The 22401-nt window shown below is 49.5% G+C and overlaps 1 protein-coding gene across 1 annotated transcript in view; it reads left to right on the top strand.

The window, feature by feature from the left end:
• The first annotated feature begins 856 nt into the window (after nt 1-856).
• Nucleotides 857-22401, top strand: part of LOC139755773 (uncharacterized) — a 54929-nt gene continuing 33384 nt past the window's right edge. Inside the window, exon 1 of the mRNA XM_071674396.1 lies at nt 857-1761. Coding sequence (XP_071530497.1) covers nt 1410-1761 — 352 coding nt within the window. The 5' untranslated portion in view covers nt 857-1409. The remainder of the gene's footprint in view (nt 1762-22401) is intronic.

A 22401-nucleotide genomic window follows, 5' to 3' on the forward strand; every position in this document is an offset into this window, starting at 1 on the left:
TTAAAACTGAAGATATGGGAAGGATGTGTTGGTGTAAAGCAGGAGACAGATGTGAAGAAGGGAGAGACACAGGAGGGAGAGAACCGAAGAAATGTGATGAAAATAGGAAGAAGGAAATCTAAAACAATATACTTCACTTGTCCGGAGGGGAAACATCATTAAGAAGATATACAGCGAGTACGAAGGACGCCAGAGAACACCTGGAGGTGAAGGAATAGCGAGTATAGTCCAGCTCTGTGGTCGCTGAAGACCAGGGAAAGAGGCGAGAGATGGGGGTTCACGACGAGCGCCAAAAGGTGACAAAATGTCCCAAGAACTGAACGCGTGACGGGTGGCTCCCGACGCAGGCGCCGACGACGCTCATCATCGGGGAAGTTACCTTTCTAAATGAGACGAGACGAGGAACAGATGAACGGATCGGGGGAGTGACGATCGCGGGAGAGGAGGGGAGATACGGAGTGTTAGAGGGAAGTGGAATGGCAGGGAATGGTGAAAACGCAACGCAAAGAAAGGGGAATTATTAGAACTAGGTAGATCTAGAGATGAGGACAGACCATGATGGTTATTGACGATAGGAAGGTCGAGAGCGATCAGCAGAAGGGACGAACATGGAGCAAGTTATACCACCAGAGAGAGAGAGAGAGAGAGAGAGAGAGAGAGAGAGAGAGAGAGAGAGAAGGAGCTGCGGGAGGGTGATCAGTGATGGTGGGAGAGACGGTGGTGATAAGTTGAGGGGGGTATTAGAGGGGTGACGATGAAAAGGAGGAGTCAGAGTCGAGTAGGAGGAAGAGGAAAGGGCTGAAGGAGGGTGGGAAGGAGGGAGGGAGGGGCGGCGAGGTAGAGGGAGGGGCGTGGGAAGGAGGGGAGCTGGGGAGAGGGGCTGGGGGCTGGGGCGTTGTGTCCCTGGCGGCCGCCAGTGTGCCGAGTCTCGCGCGTCCGTCCTCACTTCCTACTCGCTCCCGCCGTCAATGATACACGTGAATTACACTTTGGTAGCGATCCGTTGGTCATCACCACTCCGTCATTACCTCAACTCCCTGCCAGTCTGCACCTCCAGCGCAGCGTGAGGCGGTCCCAGGCAGTTGCTGGCAAGGACAGAGACGACGACGACGGCGGTGGTGGACGGGGGGCGTCGTACGTGCAAGGAGAACCATAACAGAAGGACACGTGGTGGTGGTCGTGGGGGACACACACGGACAGCAGGGGGACTGGTCGCTGGAGGCGAGGATCATGCACTTCGAGGAGGCGTCCGTGGGGTAGCGCAGGACCTGCAGGAGGATCCATGTGAAACTTGTGTCCGTCAGTGTGCGACTCTTTTTGGGGTGTTGGGAGAGAGAGTGTGTGTTCGGGGGGCGCTGGCGAGGCAGTGAGGTAGTGTTGCGGGGTCGCTGGCTCATCGCGCGGTGCCCATGACCAACATGGATGGCGGAGGGGGCACTTCCCCCGCCCCCTCGCCCGCCCCACAAGACCAACCCACGGACCTGAGGGTGCCACGGGCTCTCCCTGACCGGCTTCCTCAACCGATGGTCAAATCCGGGTCCCTGAAGAGGGCTTCCCCGCCGCCGCCTCCGCCCCCGCCCCTGACGACCCTGCCACTAGGTCTTCAGCAGCTGTCTAGGGCCCCGTCCTCCTTCATGATCGGGGACATCCTCCGGCAGAAGGCGCAGGGGGCGGGACACACCACCCACGACAACCACCATGAAGAAGACGGTGACGATGATGACGACGAGGAAAGCAGTCAGCACGTCCTCTCCCGCCAAGGTAAGGGACCACGTGTTTAAGCATCACAGGACCACGGGTCAGGAAACAGCCCAGGCCATCGCACTCGAGAATCGTACCGTCGTACCGAATAACAGTACCGTCGTGCCCAAGGGTCGTACCGTCGTGCCCAGGGGTCGCACCGTCGTGCCCAAGGGTCGCGACGCCCTGGTCAATGGGTAAGAGTACTCCAGCAATGCCTTAGGATTTGCATGAGCGTGCATGACCATGGGTGTCCATACACACCTTGTCTTGGTGTATGATGGCGGTGTTCAAGCGTATATGTACGGAGAGGTATACTGTGTATGGGTGTATGAGATGGCGAACACGTTTCAGTCATATACATAAGGGTGTATCGGATTGAAAAAAATGGGCATACGTTATGGGGGAAACGTAATGCGTATATCCTGTGAGATAATGGCCATATATATGGGTGTGTGTGATTACTTTCCGATTACAATTTGTGTGTTAAAGGGAAATTAGATATACGCCTGTGTCGCCCCCGTTTCTTCATCATGCATATATACCAAGTCTTTACTCGTACGTGTTCATACACACACACACACACACACACACACACACACACACCCAGCCTAAGCCTGATGTAAGCACGTAGGTATATCCATAGGTGTATGACGGCGTTTCACAAATGTATATATATATATATCACATCGATTCATTAGTTTATATGGTATGATGCATGTATGAATATGTATGTGATAGTATTCTGATTTGATAATGTTCACTGTATGGTTGTACATGAATTGGAATATATTTATTCTGCAATGTGGTATACTCGTGTTTGAATACGATAATGCATCTATATAGCCAACGTATATCTATGAATTCATGAGCATACATATGCATCTTTGCAAGTAGATGTGAAGTTAACGAATATGTATATATATATATATATATATATATATATATATATATATATATATATATATATATATATATATATATATATATGAGCATATGCTGCGTTATATCAGACACGTATAGTATGTGGCATACACACGTTTGCATAGCATACAAAAAAACAGATAAGGCTGAAAGTGCCATGTATGTACACCGAGGCATACACCAATATATGTACAAAGATACATTCAAACACATGCACTGCACATACAGGCTCATTAATGCACACACACACACACACACACACACACACACACACACACACACACACACATACACACTCGACAAAATCAAGACGAATATTCTCGAACAAAAACCCGGCGTTTGAGTGAATAAAACCGACTGAATTACGGGCCTCCGTGGTGTTGTGGTTATCGATAGTGACCACAAGAGACCACTGACCTGCACGGGTTCGAATCCTGGAGCTGCAGCCGTTATCTAGCTGATTAGGCTGGTGTGTGTGTGTGTGTGTGTGTGTGTGTGTGTGTGTGAGTGAGAGAAGAGAGAGAGAGAGAGAGAGAGAGAGAGAGAGAGAGAGAGAGAGAGAGAGAGAGAGAGAGAGAGAGAGAGAGTAAAGACACGGTGCATATATACAAGGTTAAGAGACGAGGCGACACGAGTGTAAAACTCTCTCCCCGTAAAACACACACACACACACACCCACACACACACACACACCCACACACACACACACACAAGCAGCTGACCAACTAGTAATGAAGAGATACAAGCGTGTGCAGTTCCAGGATGTACGTGTACATATGAAAAAATATATCTGGTCACTCATCTGTACCTGTATATGTGGTGCACATATATGCATTATGGAGTCAGATATGTATAAATACATGTATGAATGTGTGTGAGGCCACATATAGGCACATGGACTCTGCGACATAAGGACGAAGTATGAGAGCTGCGTATATACGGAATGATATTGAATTTACTGGGCATGAAGGTATACGACCCTTGGGTATAACAGCCAAGCCAACATACCCAAGGGTCGTACCGTCGTGCTGAGAAGGTCGGTACTGACGTGTTGAGAGGGTCGTGCTGTCGTGTTGAGAAGGTCGTACCGTCGTGTTGAGAGGGTCGAACTGTTGTGCTCAGAGGGTCGATACAGTCGTGCTGTGAAGGTCGTGCCGTCGTGTTTAGAGGGTCGATATAGTCGTGTTGTGAGGGTCGTACTGTCGTGTTGAGAGGGTCGATATAGTCGTGCTGTGAAGGTCGTGCCGTCGTGTTGAGAGGGTCGATATAGTCGTGTTGTGAGGGTCGTACTGTCGTGTTGAGAGGGTCGATATAGTCGTGTTGAGAGGGTCGTACTGTCGTGTTGAGAGGGTCGATATAGTCGTGTTGAGAGGGTCGTACTGTCGTGTTGAGAGGGTCGATATAGTCGTGTTGAGAGGGTCGTACTGTCGTGTTGAGAGGGTCGATATAGTCGTGCTGTGAGGGTCGATACTGTCGTGTTGAGAGGGTCTTGCATTCGTGCTGTGAGTGTCGTACCGTCGTGTTTGAGAGGTGGGGGGGTCGCACTGTCGTATTGAGAGGGGTCGTCCACTCGTCCTCAAGGAGATGACACAACACGCCCCCCTCACGTCGTCCCGGATATATAGTCACACACGTGCACTGTAATCACTGTGGTGGTCATGGGTCAGATCCTTCCTCAAGGCGGGGATGGAAGCACTTCCATTTTCCTCCCCCTACTCCTCTCCTCTGCTACCCTTCCCATGAGGGTGAGGGAACGCACAAAATCCTTATTTACGATGCTTAGTCTCTTCTTACACCCCTAACCCGCCCGCCCGCCCGCCCCACGCTCGTGCAAGCATGGCTAGCGGGCGCGTGCGTGCTAGAAGCGCATAAATTCCCCCCTCGTAGAAAATGATGTCTTTAAAATCTAAGGATGTGAAAACCAATGCTTTTGGCACCAGCTGCCAACGTGACTGGTTTTACGCTATACGCATGACGCATTACGATGCAGTGGAACGAGGTGCTCACCTACGCCAGGTGTTTTATATCTATCTATATCTAAATCTATCTATCTATCTATATCCTTGGGCTGTGACTTTCTGAGGAGACCAGACTAGCAGGGCAGGTGTAAGTGTTCCACCTCCAGGAAAGTCTCCAACATGGGAGTCATCCATTAATTACAGTTAGATTTTCGAGGATCCTGTCTGTCTCTGTTAATTTCTACTTGTCTTTCTGTCTCTTGGAGGTTGTTTTCTGCTCGTGTCTCTGTCTGTATATATATTTACGTGTGTCTTGGTCTCTGTCTATACATCTGTCCCTCTGTCTCTTGTCTGTCTATCTGTTCTTCTCCCTGTCTTTCGCCTCTGTGCCACACCTAACACACTATGGTCTCACGTGAAGGTGTAAAACATACTCCCAGTCTCAATACATGATACAGTTATCACCCTCTCTGTCTTATCGTGTCTCTGTCTCACCGTGTCTCTGTCTCACCGTGTCTCTGTCTCACTGTCTCTCTCTCCCTCTGTGTTACATTTCCATATTTCATTTTTTTTCGTCTTCTTTTACTACACTTGTTCTGTATCTCATTACATATGAACAGTGTGTGTGTGTGTGTGTGTGTGTGTGTGTGTACTCTCGCCTATATGACTGCGCTAATGGGTAAAGGAACGACTTAATTCAACTATACCAGATCTGCTGCTCACCTCTGGAGGTGGAGACGACGAGGAGCTCGCCACAAACGACCTGTATCGTGCCTTTAAGCTTCAGGTATCGTTCAGACACTCCAGCATGTGAAACGACAATGAATTTCCTTTTAACTTCATCCCCCTCGTGAAATGCACAAGGACAGCGATGCTGCACAGAGAGGCATAAGCCAAGAGGTTATAGATATACGAGATGAAATATCCTGTTTCCATCAATACAGATTAAGAGTTAAGAATCAAGGATTCTGTTACCTGTCTTCCAGAGGTTTACTTTCGTTGCAGACCATGAGGTCTTTTGTTATCCGGCCTTCGTCTATGCTGCCATTACTGTCCTCCAGCAGATAACCTCTTCATAGACCATCAGGTCTTCTGTAATCTGTCCTTCCCATGTACTGCCATTACTGTCCTCCAGCAGATAACCTCGTCAAAGACCATCAGGTCTTCTGTTATCTGTCCTTCCCATGTACTGCCATTACTATACTCCAGCAGATAACCTCGTCATACACCATCATGGTCTTCTGTTATCTGTCCTTCCCACGTAATGCAGTAGATAACCTCATTATAGACCATCAGGTCCTCTATCATCCGATCTCCCCATGTAGTCCCATACGATCCCACGTACTCTATAGTAATCCCACCTAGTTCGTCCTCTAGGAAGACCTGATCGCATGTCAGTGCGATCCCCGGGCCCTTCGCGGGTAAAAATGTGCTATATTCAGGAGCAATTACTCGATGTTTAAACTCTAGGGTGATTGCTCGTCTGAAAAAGCTCTAATTATCCTGGAGGCCAGGTTGGGATTATGCCATTAGATAGTTAAGGTCATTTTAACCCTCTCAGGCCCTTCACTCGTCGTCCGTCCCCCCCCTAAGCCACTGGTGCAAGAATTTTTCAAGCATGTCAGAGGGGGAAGGTTCAGACGAGAGAGAGAGAGAGAGAGAGAGAGAGAGAGAGAGAGAGATGGGGTGGGGTGAGGGGGCGGGAGAAATTGGTGGTGTGTATCAGACTGAACAGATAAAATGAACATAATCACAGTGCGTTGGAAACACCGATAACCACTTTGAGTACGACGGTACGACCCCCTGAGCACAACGGTGCGACCTTTGAGCACGACGATGCGACCCTTGAGCACGACGGTACGACCCTACATCACGGCGCCACGACCTATGAACACGACTCTACTATCCTGGATACGATGACCCTATATTTTTTTTCCTTTCTTTTTTCTTTTTAACCTGACCCTTCAGTAGAAGCCGCACAGGGGTCTCATGTGGTTAATCTCGAGTCCATGACATAATTTTCCGAGAAATCAATCTCTTTCGAACATCCGTCTCTCTCTCTTCCTTCAATAAATGACTGAGGTAAATAGAGTGACCATAAGACGCGAAGCAGGAACAACCATCCTCCAAGCTCTCACCGAAGGTGGCCAAGCAGTGAAAAGCAACGTTCCACCTCCCTAGGCAAGACCAGCAACAGCCACCACCCTCCTTCCCTCCTTCACTCCTCCGTCAACCTTCACTCCCCTCTCCCTCTCTCCCTCACCCCCACGCACACACAACTCCTCATGCTTTATGCTGTCCGTCGCCAAATTAATAAGTGGACCAGAATGGCTGTGGAGCCGTGATTTCCGCGCCAGATGAGCAGGGTCACGCCACACTCCACCCGACCCTTCCACGCGCGACCTCACCTCGAACTCCTGGCCTCACCCACCCCTCCACACACACACACACACACACACACACACACACACACACACACACACGTGCCCCCCTTTGGACCTTCCCCTGCGTCATTTGTGTCCAGTTATTTCCCCCAGGGGAGTCAAAGGTTCCGTGGGAAACGCACACACACGAAAGTGTTTCAATTCCTGGCTGGCCGATGTTATTGACCCATAACCCCTTCAGTTCCTCTTCCACTCCCCTCCCTTACCCCCACCTATACACCCTTAGTGGGGGTGTGGGGGGAGGGGAGGGGAGGGGAGGGTTGGAGTAGCAACACGTGACTTTACGAACAGACAATTTATTTTCGACTTGATTTCTCCATCTACTGTGGCTGATAAATAGCCAGTAATAGACCGCCTCCATCCCAAGGGAACGGGGAATGAAACGCTGAGGAGGAGGAGGAAGGGTAGGTAGGCTGGGGCAGAGTAGAGGGTGTGGTCGTCAGTTGAACGAGTGTGTTGCGATACACTGAGAGCTCTAAGCTACATGCTTACATTTATACATAGATATCCAAAGAATATATATATATATATATATATATATATATATATATATATATATATATATATATATATATATATACACACAACACAGGATGTCCAATATAAGAGGTCTCACAGGCGCAAACTCCCTTCCCATACAGTACAAACAGGTAATTACATGTGTATGGGGAACTAGTGAGCGAGAGGTTAAGTGTCGTCCTCGGAGCAGCTGACTGGAGGATGAGCACCGTTGTTTCAGGAAGGAAGGGCAGAGGGAGGATGTGTGGACCAGGTGTCTCCTGACGGCGAGGAGGGAGTGTTTACCTCCGGTAGTCGGGCATGTGTGGGAGTAGGGAGCGAAGGAGAGAGGTGAGGAGGATGAGTGAGACCCGATGATGGCCAGTCGGGATCGGGGCGTCGAAAGTCGCCAGAGATGTTCGATGTCCTTATGGTTAAAGTGATGTGCTAAATGCAAGGGTTTTCGAGCTAGGAGCGTGTTGTGCGGTATGCTGGAGATGGCTGGTAAATCAGTAGCTGTTTACGGGTGACCCAGGTTCTGGTGCTAGACTCCAAGAGGCTGGTGGGAGGAGGTGTAAAAGTTGATCTGAGCAAAAGCGAGATGAATGAGATGTAAAGAGATAGATAGATAGATAGATAGATAGATAGATAGAGAGAGAGAGAGAGAGAGAGAGAGAGAGAGAGAGAGAGAGAGAGAGAGAGAGAGTCGTTGTAGAATGAATGAGTGTGTGCTGAGTAAGAGTGTGCTGAAATCGTTTGGACTCATGGAGAAGATAAGTGAAGAAGGACTGACAAAAGGGATTTTCGTTTTACAAGTGGAGATAGTACAGGAAAGGGGGAGACCCTGTAGACAGAAAGATGAAATAAGAGAGACTTAGATAAACTATGACACGATCATTTGAAAGGAAGAGAGGCGTGCACTGAATAGAATGAAGTGGATTGATGTGGTATATGGGGGGCGACGACCTGTTAATGTGCTGAACCACGGAGTAGTCTTGTATGTGGATGGCAATCCAGGCAATGTTCTTTTGTTTCTGACGCTGCCTCCGAGGATGATAAGGTGATCAGGTGTATAAAGAAAAAAACGTTAACACACTGACACAGCGATACAACGATAGAGGAGGACAGCGATACATTAAGTTAGAAATACAACAATAATACAATCACGCAACATTTCCAGATACAATGACACGGGTAAGATGTAGCCATGATACAATAGCAGAACAATACAGTGTAACCAGAACACAGTGAAGTTGTGGTACGTTAACAGGGCGTTCGAGTGACACTAGAATTCAGTCATACAACGAAGCAGGAATACGGTGAAGCAGTGACTCAGTGATACCTCGAAATACGTCCCCACAATTAAGTAATGAGAAGTGGAACAGTGCAGTGTATACGTGGGCGAGTTGAGGACAAAGTCCCCATCAATAATCAGGAGACGAAAGTACTGCAATTAAGTTGAGTACTGGTAAATGAAAAGCCCGTAAATGAGCTGGTGAAGAAGGTGAAGGAAGAAAAAAAAGTTTTATCCTCTGTTCCCTTGAAAAAAAAAAGAAAGCCAATCTTTCCTGGCATTTAAATAAGGACGATAATGGCGGCGTAACGCTGGTGCAATTGTGGAGGTCGTTTATAATAACTCCGGTTATAGTTCAGTCATGACGTCATAGGACGGGGGAAATCATCGTCCAAAGCGTAAAGAAAATAACGTTCGCTGGTCTGACCGAGACTCGTCCTGTTGCCATCAGCGAGGATGTAGGAGCCACCACCTCCCTACACACTCACCCTTCGAGATCACCTTAAGCTGAACACAGGTGACGTTAAGCTCGACCAACGCAAGCTTAGGCTTGGAATACTTGAACGCTGGGAACACCATGGAAATGAGCCGCTCTCAATAGCGGAGTCACAAGGAAACAGTCGAGTTCGTGGAAGGTCCTGAGGATGTGTAATGTGTGTGTGTGTGTGTGTGTGTGTGTGTGTGTGTGTGTGTGTGCGTGTGTGTGTGTGTGTGTGTGTAATGCTTGCATTTTACGACTTTAGAACAAACGGCGCTGTGCTCAAATTATTCTAACTCGCGTAAATGATCCCCACAAGTGTCGTTTGAAGTCCGACGTTGGTCGCACATCCTCCTCACTCTTATCGAGAGAATGAAGAACTCCTCATGGCCGTCAGCGTGCACAACGGGTAACCAGTGGCTGGAGCGAGTCTCCGGTCTGTGTGTGATCTCCACCCTCCACAGACGACGGACGGGAGTTCTTTACGTCGACTGTGGCCAAGAGATCCGACATCGTATCGAGGAAAAGCCGGGGAATATATTCAAAGCTGTGGACGTGATAGAGGACGACGTGTGGTCTAGTCTTCACTGGGCTGCAGCACAGTGTGGGTGGCTCACACTGATCAGAGGGCCGAGTGGAGTGAGACTTTTACTCACGGACGGTGTCCCTAAGTCGACTCCAGTGGTCGTCCTCTTCCTCGACCTTACTTGGTTAGCGAATCACACTTCGGGTCTGCACTAGTGTTAGCAGCAGCTACTGAAGCAGACGCTCTCGTGTTAGCAGCAGCTACTGAAGCAGACGCTCTCGTGTTAAATTACCGTGCCTCGCAATCCTGGGAGGGCCATAATGGCGAGGGTAATGCTCACAGGGGAAGGGCTTAATAGAGGGTGTTTAGAGTCGCGTACTGCCGGGTGCGACAGGGCGAAGGACGTGCGTGAGACGACTCGTTATCATGAGGGAGGTGACAGGCCGCCAGGTGTGTCAGGGGGTTCTCGTTTACCTTTATAGAGATGGTTATTACAGGTGATGGTTGGTCAGGCGGCGGAGGTGGTTGGTTTGATGCATGGGGAGAGAGAGTGATGGGCGTGTGTCACACCCTAGCGACGCAGGTCACTCCTACGCTCCACCACATTACGTGCTGGGAGGCAGCAGCGAACATGGAGTTCAGGAGCCTTATAGGGGCGTCGAAGGGAAGTCTCATGGGGTGTCGAGAGAGTCTTATGGAACGCAGGACTTACGATGTCAAGGAAGACAGTCAACGCAATCGGCAAAGATCTTACGATCTATAGACACCTAGAGAACCTTGTCTACAAGACTGTTTGACATACAAGAATCGAGGAAGCTCTTACCACATTCTTAATACGCCGAGACCATTGGAGACAAGGAAGGCTTGAGTACCCAGAGGAGACTTAAAAGCTCTTCAAGTCTATCATGAGCATTAATAGCTCACCTAAACCAGGTTTAGGTTAGGTTGGGGTGTGTGAGGACAGGTTTAAGATTAGGTCAGCCTCAGTACTCCATCATCTTTACTGTATAGCGGGACGCTGTTCAGTGTCACGGATCAACTAGTGATTAGGAACAGGGATGAAAGGTGTACTTTGCTCTTGACAGACGTCAGTAGACATTGACATACGTGAAGACCACAGGAGAGAGAGAGAGAGAGAGAGAGAGAGAGAGAGAGAGAGAGAGAGAGAGAGAGAGAGAGAGAGAGAGAGAGAGAGAGAGAGCCGACATCCAGAGTGATGTTGACAGAGAATTCCCAGACGTCGGATGATGTCAGTGTGGGGGGGAAGAAAGCGTTATTCTCAGGCACACACTTGGCAACGCGCCCAGGAACCGCAGGATTTTGGGGGGTTTTATTCTCTGGGGACTTGATGCCTTGTGTGCCGGGCAGGGCCCTAGGCTGGGAGACCCCTCTCCACACGCGGAGTAAACCGAAGGTGACGACGAGGGGAAATGGACGATGAATGGTTCAGTCTCCATCCTTCCCTGCAGGGGTTTAACCTCTGGCACAGGCGGCCTGGGATGTACCATCATCTGTTTCATGGCTCCGACAGACACCTCTGGCTCAGGGTGAGGCCAGGGCGGAGGAGCTACCTACACTGCACGTTAGAGTTTGCCCCAGAGAGAGAGAGAGAGAGAGAGAGAGAGAGAGAGAGAGAGACTGTGCCAATCCACCCCCTCACCCACCTACCACACTGACACGACACGTACTTTAGTTACCTTTTCAAAACCTGTGCTTGAGGTGTGTGTGTGTGTGTGTGTGTGTGTGTGTGTGTGTGTGTGCGCGCGCGCCCCGACGTGACGTCATGACTGTCACACGTCCTATCAACATTGTCACGTGATGACCAGGGGAGATGGGGGATCGGTATGGACTGGAGCACAAGGGGATAGTGGATATAAGGGATAAGATACGTGGATAAGATCTCAGAGCCTTCCCACACCATCGTCCAGTGTGGTCATAGTAAACTGGTCATATCGTTGTGAAATATATACGAAGATCCCTCTCTTAGATCGTCCTATGAAAACTACAATAGCAGGATTGATACTTTTAATGTACCCACCTCCACATCCTCACTACGATTCAAAATGAAACATCCAACCGACTTATCATGAGTTCAATATCTGGGTCCCTCATGAATGTCACTCCACTCTTTAAGTGTACTTAGCGTTGCCCTCTCCCCTTTCAGTTACGCTGTTAATGGAAGAGCAATCTATCGTAAGTTTAAGACTGACTGAATTCCCAAATCTGAGGGATGGAAGTGAACCAGCAGGAGGAACGTTCATGCCCTATAGGAACGTTTACACACCCTTCAGGTTCGTGGGAGAAGTTCTAGCAGGGAACAGGTCATCATGGAAGCCATGCCTCTGCTGGTGAGACCCGGTCACCTCCATTTAGAAAAAAAAAAGAGGAAGTTTGATCACCTCAGACACCACAAGCATTTGATTAATCCCTTGAGAACGAAGGGTCGATCTGCCCTTGAGCACAAGAGGACCTGTGAGCACGACCCTTGCATGTGATGGCGTGACTTTGACCAGACGCTCGAGGGTCAGGTCGAATGCCCGGCTCTCATACCCTGGGGTCAGTACCACGGTGGTCAAGAGTCTAGTACTCGTTTTCAAGGGCGACTGAACGTCTACCTCATCGAGCCTAGAAGAAGCAAGAATATAGAACTGGTGGCAAATGTAAGATTAAAAAAGAATTTTCCCCTCATAATGAACCGATCACTCAAGACGTACGTGATGGGAACATGTTCTGAGGTCAGACCGCTGAACTTGAGCACCACCAGCTCCCCCCCCAATATGTCGACGTCGCCAGAATTGCCTCATTACACGCCACTGTTATTATGGCGTAAAAGGTTAACATATGTTGTAGGGCGCTCGGTACTGGCCCTGGATGGTGGTGCTGTCTCTCTTTAAAAGGCAGTCCGAAGCCCTGTGGGGCCCTGGTGGTGGCGGTGGTGTGTCTTTGTGGTGAGCGTGTGTCGTGGTGGTAGATCCTTGAGGTTCTAGTGGTGGTGGGTCCTTGTGGATGTAGTGTTGGTGGGGTCCCTGTGGTGTTTGTGGTGGTGGGTATTTGTTGCTGTGGTGGTGGTGTTGGGCCCTTGTGATGGTAAAGGTGATGAGTCCTTCTGGCAGTGTTGGGTCCGTGTTGGACCTGTTTAGTTTGTCGTGGTTGTTAAGACGAGTCGTGATCACACGTTCTCTTATCTAACACCTCAGAAGCTTCCTACTTACCAGGAAAAGTCAGGCGAAAATGCACTTTAGATCTTACCACAGGACAAGAGTTTCTTTAGAAAGCTCTCTGATTTTAGGAGGCAGTCACTCCGTCGTCGGAAACTAAGCTGGCATACGTCTCCTTCTTTTGCAGTGACGCTGTATGATGGCGATGTTATTCGTGAATGTAAATATATGTTTACAAACTCGCTCGCGTGCATGTGGCTGTGTCAAGACACAATCACGACAATCACGCAATCACGCTCGCCCATCAGCCAGGCACTCCATATAGAAGGTCGGTCCACGGGTTTCCCGTGGATACAACCCCTCAGATTCCGTTTCTATAACCCTTCGAATTCCTCGTCTTAGATCAAGCCCATAGTAATAAAGACCTCGAGTGTCGTCCTCTGTTCGGTCTATAGACTGTCCTTTGCTTAGACCTCCACACTGAACCGTCTCCCATCGGGAAGGCACTTCGTCCCTCCCTTTCCACAGACCTTCCAATACTCAACTGCCTGCCGTGGTGAAGGCAGCTACTTCGACTACACCTTCTGCAGCCTCTTCAGCACTTAATTATCTCTTTCACTAGAGAAACTCGGACTATTCCTTTGGTAGATTATCAAACACTCGACCCTCTCCCGTCTACAGATCCTCCAGAATCTCGTGGTTTCTTACGAGATCCAACCCTCTCAGTAAGGCAGTGTCCACGACGGACGACTATTTAGGCAAACAGATTCGAGCTGTATATGCGACGAGACTGAAGCCTATCATCCCGTGAGCCGCCTAATTCTAACAGGATTCACTCGTGCTAAACATTGCTGTGACCATCCACGCCAACGCGGCTAAACAATACACCTCATAATCTATTTCAATTTGCATAATGAAGCGGCTTAATTAAATCCTATAATTAACTGTGTGGTGACGCTTTCAGTGACACGAGACAAACAATTGCAGCGAGTGACCCTAAGTACTGTAATGATAGGGTGTTGGACCCTGCACCCACGGCTGTCTTGACCTTAACGTCTCCTAGTTTGTGTACAGCGACACTGGTGGCTCCTAGCTTGTGCGCAGCGACACTGGTGGCTCCTAGCTTGTGTACAGTGACACTGGTGGCTCCTAGCTTGTACTAGTGACTTGTGGCTCCTAGCTTGTGTACACTGACACTGGTGGCCCCTAGCTTGTGTATAGTGACACTGGTGGCCCCTAGCTTGTGTATAGTGACACTGGTGGCTCCTAGCTTGTGTACAGTGACACTGGTGGCTCATAGCTTGTACTAGTGACTTGTAGCTCCTAGCTTGTGTACACTGACACTGGTGGCCCCTAGCTTGTGTATAGTGACACTGGTGGCCCCTAGCTTGTGTATAGTGACACTGGTGGTTCCTAGCTTGTACTAGTGACTTGTGGCTCCTAGCTTGTGTACACTGACACTGGTGGCCCCTAGCTTGTGTATAGTGACACTGGTGGTTCCTAGCTTGTGTATAGTGACACTGGTGGCTCATAGCTTGTGTATAGTGACACTGGTGGTTCCTAGCTTGTACTAGTGACTTGTGGCTCCTAGCTTGTGTACACTGACACTGGTGGCCCCTAGCTTGTGTATAGTGACACTGGTGGTTCCTAGCTTGTACTAGTGACTTGTGGCTCCTAGCTTGTGTACACTGACACTGGTGGCCCCTAGCTTGTGTACAGTGACACTGGTGGCTCCTAGCTTGTGCACAGTGACACTGGTGGCTCTTAGCTTGTGTATGGCAACACCAGCGGTTCCTAGCTTGTGCACTGCGACACTGGCGGCTCCTAGCTTGTAGAAAGCGACGCTGGAGTCCCCAAACTTGTGTATTACGACACTAGTGGCTCCTAGCTTGTGCATAGCGACAGCAGGGGCTCATTTCTGTATGTATAAAAACATTTGCGACAGACATGAGTTTGAACCTGTCATGTACGTTATCATCGCTCCACGGCACCCGGTATCATACATGGCCAACACAACACCAACGGCAGACCTAGTGTCATACATATACGTGACACATCACACGAGGCCTGTGGCTGCGCATAGGACTCTCTCCTACAGAAGGGCCACGAGTATCCAATGCCCCTCAGACTACTCCTGACGAAGGAAGGAAGTACTACATGTTTGTTTCTGCAGCTGTCACAGTCAATGACAACAGCTGATGGTTTCACCGCTATTCAACGATCTTATTATCTATATCTAATTCAAAAGGAGATACTCACGCTGGACTAAGATACAGCTTGTGGGGTTTTGTAACCCAGCTGCTGACGACGCATATAGCTGAGGCATGCGAGGGTAGAACTGTACCATCATTACTTATCACACCATAATTGGAATGGGAGACGACCCTAACCACACAGTCGTCCACTTATACTTGTCTTAATGTCGTCTCTTCCAAGTGATCATTATAAGTGTTGGATTCGTCGACATGTATTGCCGTAGAGAGAGAGAGAGAGAGAGAGAGAGAGAGAGAGAGAGAGAGAGAGAGAGAGAGAGAGAGAGAGAGAGAGAAGTGACAAAGGCAGGTCTCGCATGATACGAACGAAAGGTTTCTCTGTAGCGAGCCTCCATCTGCCACCTTTGGCTGCGCTGATGAAGGGTATCGGAAACTGCTAGCGGGGGGGGGGGGAAATTCTATAGCCGCTTTTCAGAGAGTTGGATTAAGATTTTAAAAGGTTTTGATCATTCCTAAGTGGCGGCGAACACCCCCTAAACCCTCTCGCACGGCCAAATTTGCGATGCTCTTGAACTTATTGAAGGGAAAGAGGAATCAATATTTTGCTTTTACATGATTGATGTTCATACCTGAGGGGGTAGCAGACGAACGCTTAGATCATGCCTGGGGTGCGGTGATAACTGGGTAACCTGAAGAACGAATGAGGAAAGGAGGGTTGGATGAAACGAACATAAAATAAAGTGAAGAAAAGAATGAAAAAAAAAAAAAACGAGTTATCCATTGAGGTTTTCATTTGGAATGAATGCCGCAAATTGACGACTCACTCCTCACCCCGACTGACTCCCATACGAGTCAGTCCTCACCCCGACCGACTCCCGTACGAGTTACTTCTCAGCTTGACCGACTCCCGTACGAGTCAGTCCTCACCCCGACCGACTCCCGTACGAGTCACTCCTCACCCCAACTGACTCCCGTTCGAGTCACTCCTCACCTCGACCGACTCCCATACGAGTGACTCCTCACCTCGACCGACTCTCATACGAGTCACTCTTCTCCCCGACCGACTCCACTACGAGTCACTCCTCACCCCGACCGACTCCTATACGCCTCTGGCCTCTCCCTGCATCCAGCCTCACCAGAACAGACACCACCACCACCACCAACACTGCGTCATGCTGGATGGCAGGTGGTGACGATGGCGGGGATGGTTCAAGCAACCTCCTCCCAAACTGATGGATGAAGCTCGAATGATGGTTTGGGAAGAGCTGGGATGACCAGCGTGTTGATAACGCCCCTTGATCGGTGGTGTGGGGAGGGGCTGTGGGATAATACCGTATGACCACTTCACCACCCTTTTCAAGTAGCCTCTGTTCTGTGGCGGCAAAGGAGGACGACCAAACGGGGGAAGGTCTTCATGAGATCAGGTTCAGCGTCTCGGGGGTCTTGGTGGTATGTGGACTCGAGATGGCTGGAGGTCTTGATGATGGCGATGTGTTGCTCCGTCAGCTTCGTCCATCGTGCACAATGACACCGTGAATGAAGCCTAGTGGACGATGGAACATCAGCTTCTGGAAGATGTGTGTTTGTGTGTGTATGTCTTTATACTCGCAAAGATGACTACGTATGCTGAGGATTGTGTGTGTGTGTGTGTGTGTGTGTGTGTGTGTGTGTGTGTGTGTGTTGAGACACACACATGTGCACTTGAATTTTAAGCTGTCGGACTAATCCACGTACTTCAATAAGACGTCCAAGGACTAGATAGGCTGGAGGAGGAGGAGGAGCAGCAGTCGTTCATCCAACCCATATCCCGGTCCTTCACCATACTCGACTCCCCTGAATATTTCACGTTGGGGATTCCAGTCGAGGACGACGTTCGTGACAGACAATGTTTGACAAGTAAACCTGTGGCCTGAGGCCCCTCGTCGCCTGCCCCCACCATACCGACTGTGTCCAGATTACTACACCAACTGCGGCCATATTTGACGGCAGGCAAATATTCATGAGACCTGAATAAACCATGGCCCTCCCACTGTTCCAGTTACAGAATAACCGGAGGACTGAACCGCCCATGAAAAATTGAGGGAAGTTGGGGAGGTGGGTGAGTGAGGGAGGGAGTTACGAGAACATGGTGACAGCAGCTTCTGGGAAAACACCACAGTGGAGGGGGGGGGGGCAACCACCCGCTATTAAGCATGATTATGTACTTGTTTTTCTTTGCGAATGACGGCATTAAGGGGCGTCGGGGTGAGGAGGAGGGACGGGCGGTGGGGGGCGCGACCCCCGTGCCTCGAGCCCCACTCATCAGACATGGGGATCTGTTGATGACGAGTCGCTTCATTTAGCGCCTGCTAAACCGCTCGTTTATACCTGCGAACACGACGTTGGGGGCGCTTGGACACCAGGAGCTACGAGAGCCTTGGGTATAGGGGCGACCAAAGCTTTGATCAATCATCTGTCCCCTTTATGGGTCAGGTCAAAGGCCAGGTCTCTATACCAAAGGGTTGTTACAGTCATCCTCAGGGATGGGGCCCTGCGTGCCCACAGGTCGTACTGTTGTGTATAAGAATATAATACACTGTTTATTTCTAGAATTATCAGGTGCCATTTTCCCACCTCCCTCCCACATATCTATTCTACATCTCGTCTTTTTGGTCTTGAAAGTAAGACGTCTTTTTACCTATCTCAACTGCAACATTAGTTATATTATTTTCCTCCTGTGTATAGAGACGCCTGTTTATATAACCTGTGAGTGAAACAGTATTCTTAATGATTTCCTGGCCACTTAGGTCATTTTAATCCTTAATCTCCTAGCCATCAGAGAGCGACACTTGAACTGATACCAATTAGAATACAGCATTAATAATCTAAAGCCAATTAGAAAGCTAAAACTCACGTAGTTTTCTCAACTCTTTTTTTCCTTAGATAAATCGATCACGGGGCACTGGTGCCCATACTTAGGTCGGGGTCATGTGGGAAAAATATCAAAAGCTGCTTCGTCTTTTTCTTTTTTTTTTTGAAGCAATTATAGATTACTTATTTCTTAAAAGAACGACGGGTTATCGGAGTCTGGATGAAACGAGGGAGTTTTACACTATAACCGTTCCAGATGCAATCCATCTTTCATATATGGCTGGGCTAAAGGATGTCAACTGGATGTCTGCGCTCGTGTAGCGACCGTCCCTGTCTGCGTTCATGTAGCGACCGTCCCTGTCTGCTTTCATGTAGCGACCGTCCCTATCTGCGTTCATGTAGCGACCGTCCCTGTCTGCGTTCATGTAGCGACCGTCCCTGTCTGCGTTCATGTAGCGACCGTCCCTGTCTGCGTTCATGTAGCGACCGTCCCTGTCTGCGTTCATGTAGCGACCGTCCCTGTCTGCGTTCATGTAGCGACCGTTCCTGTCTGCGTTCATGTAGCGACCGTCCTTCTCTGAGTTCATGTAGCGACCGTCCCTGTCTGCGTTCATGTAGCGACCTTCCCTGTCTGCGTTCATGTAGCGACAGTACCTGTCTGCGTTCATGTAGCGACAGTACCTGTCAGTGTTCATGAGCGACCGTCTCTGTCTGCGTTCATGTAGCGACCGTCCCTGCCTGCGTTCATGTAGCGACAGTACCTGTCCGTGTTCATGTAGTGTCCGTCTCTGTCTGTCTTCATGTAGCGTCCGTCTCCGGCTCTCTCCTCGTAGCGCCCTGTTCCCGTCCGGTCCCTCTCGTCTCGTAGCTACGTCTCCCCCTTCAGCTCCACCAGGTGACCTTTACCCGCTTAATGAACCTGTCCATTTAAAGGTTATTACAATGTGGAGGTGATTGAATATGGTCATATTGCTGGGGGAGGGGTGAGGGGAGGGGGAGCGGGTTAGGTAGTCGTAGATATGAATGCGATTTCCACATTTTCAAAAGACTTTCTGTGATCGAGAAAATGAATGTTCGTCTACCCAATTATTCATCTGTCGGTCGATTTATGGACATATGTACGTATATTTAAAGGAATACACACAGCAGCAGACCACTGGGGTCTTTTCGAGGCTGGTTGTGATAGGAGGAGATATGTAATCAATAGATCAGTGTGGTAAGAGTAGAAAGACGTAGATACTTGAGATAGAAAGGAAAATACCGAAAACTTTTCAAAGGCAATTAAGGAGACGCAAATAATGTCAGTCGCGGATTTGAAGCAAATAGTTAGTCTCTCTCTCTCTCTCTCTCTCTCTCTCTCTCTCTCTCTCTCTCTCTCTCTCATCTGATAGAGGAGGGCCGAATGGTTCCAGAAGCCCCCTTAAGCTTCTCTGCTGATCCGGACATTCGCAATCGTAAATCCAACATTCTCTCTGTTGAACAACATCTACCAACCTCCTTTTCTAACTCCCTGACTGAGACCTTGATGTGGCATGTTACCTATTCTCTTCACGATCAAATCTTCATCTTTGATTTTTGAAATCGATTCCGCTCCAAAGGCGGTTCAATGCCAATAACTGCATAAAGAACTCTTTACTGTTCGCCTCCTGAATCTTGAGTCTTCCACCTTTGATGTCGTCTGGCCTAGAAATTCCATACCTTCTAAAACTTTGTCTTTGCCTTTCAAATATCATCACACCATTTTCTTCAGATCTTCAGGTATTTGACTTTCTGCCATTAAGGCTTTGCATTCTTGACATCCAGTTGCTGAAATTCTTAATGCAGAGCAGTTCCATGTACACCTCAAGTATTGGCTTGACTTTAGTCTGGAGGACATCGGCGGAGTCGAGGTACAAATGATCTAGAACAACTTAATGAATATATACGAGTTCTAGGTACTCACGGCCACGACACACATACTCTCGATGTTCCTGTTCAACTTTGAATCTTCTCACTTATACGCGTCGTATTTCTGCCCCTTAGGATCTTCGATCACAGCTTTCATTCAGTCCTAATGAACTGTGCCTATGTCTACACGGTGCCCTTCCCTCAAAAACCGCCTATTTTGGCACTTTGGAAGGGTCTCACTGATCTCTGAGCAGTTATCACACCAGCTTTCTTTGAGACCCGCGATGCTCCGTATACCGGGATGTTTCCAGCTGTGCTGACCGCATAGCGTAGCTTAATTGGCTACGATGGAATCCAATGCCCCTTTTCTTTTGTTACTCTGTCTTACCTCAACTGAGGTCTGAACCCTCTTGCTATGATGCTTGTCGCTTCTTGGAGGTGACGTACTGGGCCGTGAAACCCTTTTCTCCCGATTGTCATTCCACCTCTATTTCACTGCGGATTGCTGAAGAACTGTTATTTAACTTGTCCTCCTCTTCAGCCAGGGGTTAACTGCAAACACCTAAGTACTGAGTTGGCCTGACGGTATCCCATGCTCGCCCAGTATCGTGGGCGGCCACAGCGGGGGAGGGGAAGGTTTCGGGTGGGCGCAGGACTCAGCGACGCCCATGGCGGACCGCAGGATGCGCCACTTACAGCGGCTGCGGTCTCCACGGCTCATTAATTCCGGTTGGCTCTCTTGAGACGTGTCATGCGAGGGAGGGTTTTAGGCTTACACGGCTTCTTTAGGGGTTATGGGAGGGCTGGCGCGGGTAAGGGGTGGTGGAGGAGGAGGAGGAGGACAGAGTCCGCCGGGCCTGGAGGCCGGCCAACGCTGAAGGGGGGCGAGATGCTGAGCCGCCTCGTGTGATCCAGCACAACGCGACGACAATAAGGTGCTGTAAGACGAGTCGTTTGCCTCTCTTAGTACGATGGTCTGGCTACCTGGTTACGACGGCACGACCCTTGGCCGTGATCAGGACGACCCTTGGGTATTGACGGTATTAGCGTCATTGTTTTGTAGTGTACTGTGAAATCATATCTCAATAAGTAATAATCTTGGGTAATTAGGTTCTGAATATGTAATTAGATCCTTTCGATGGCCTTATTCTTTTTTTTTTTCAAACGTTCGAACTCCATACTGTACGGTGCCACTTCGAGTTTCAGGAGTGATCAAGTACCAGTAACGTCACTTCGAATGAACTTCGAGTAAGTACTGTGTTCTAATGGGGCCCGAACGCACCCACATCTTGGTACATCTGATCTTCAACACCTTCATCGACTGAGCCATACAGTAACGCCAGAGTCACGTAGGCGAGCGGTTCGATCCCAAAATGTCACTTTTCGAAATTATATTTTGGAATTAAGACATGATGTCTTGAGAGATAAGAAAATCATTAAGATAATAGAACAATGTCTGTTACTTATTCCAGTATATGTATTTAGCGATCCGTCCTGTGGAGGCTGTGGTTCCCAGCAGTCCACCAACCTGTGGAGGCGGTGGTTCCCAGCAGAACTTCCTCCATTGGAGGCTGTGGTTCCCAGCAATGAACCCGTCCTGTGGAGGCTGTGGTTCCTAGCAGTACTTCCTCCATTGGAGGCTGTGGTTCCCAGCAATCAACCCGTCCTGTGGAGGCTGTGGTTCCCAGCAGTCCACCAACCTGTGGAGGCGGTGGTTCCCAGCAGAACTTCCTCCATTGGAGGCTGTGGTTCCCAGCAATCAACCCGTCCTGTGGAGGCTGTGGTTCCCAGCAGTCCACCAAACTTTGGAGGCGGTGGTGCCCAGCAGAACTTCCTCCATTGGAGGCTGTGGTTCCCAGCAATGAACCCGTCCTGTGGAGGCTGTGGTTCCTAGCAGTCCATCACTCCTGTGGAGGCTGTGGTTCCTAGCTCTTCGACCCAGGGGACCTCTCCCACATAACCGAGCCACCAGCACTGAGGGGCCTCCCACAGCACCCAGGTTATCGCACATCCTCGAATCCCGGACGATGTTAAGTCCTGCTACCACCCCTAGCTACGGCCCTTCCCAGGCGGGAGAGCCCTATCATCCCCAAAGAATCGGGGAGAAAAATGGGCGTTATCCTCTTGCTCCCGCATCCCATAATGGTCCCTCCGGCCATGAGCCAGAGCGACGTCGACCCCGCCAACACCCTCGGACCGTTTCCCAGCGTCATAATGATAAGGAGTCACAAATAGGAATTAATTACCGTCAACTGGGATCTTAATTTGCGTTTCGCGTGTTTCTTTTGTTCCGTTCGGGCCCTGCCGGAAGGGAAGTGGTGGCGGGAGAGGGCGAGGGAACCGCCCGCTCTCGCTGGCTTCGAGCCCGATGTAGGGGTGTTGGGGGCGGGTTGGGGTGATGACCATATAGGGGTCGCCCCATCACATTTGT

Source organism: Panulirus ornatus, chromosome 20, assembly GCF_036320965.1.
Source record: "Panulirus ornatus isolate Po-2019 chromosome 20, ASM3632096v1, whole genome shotgun sequence".
Taxonomy (NCBI): Eukaryota; Metazoa; Arthropoda; class Malacostraca; order Decapoda; family Palinuridae; genus Panulirus; species Panulirus ornatus.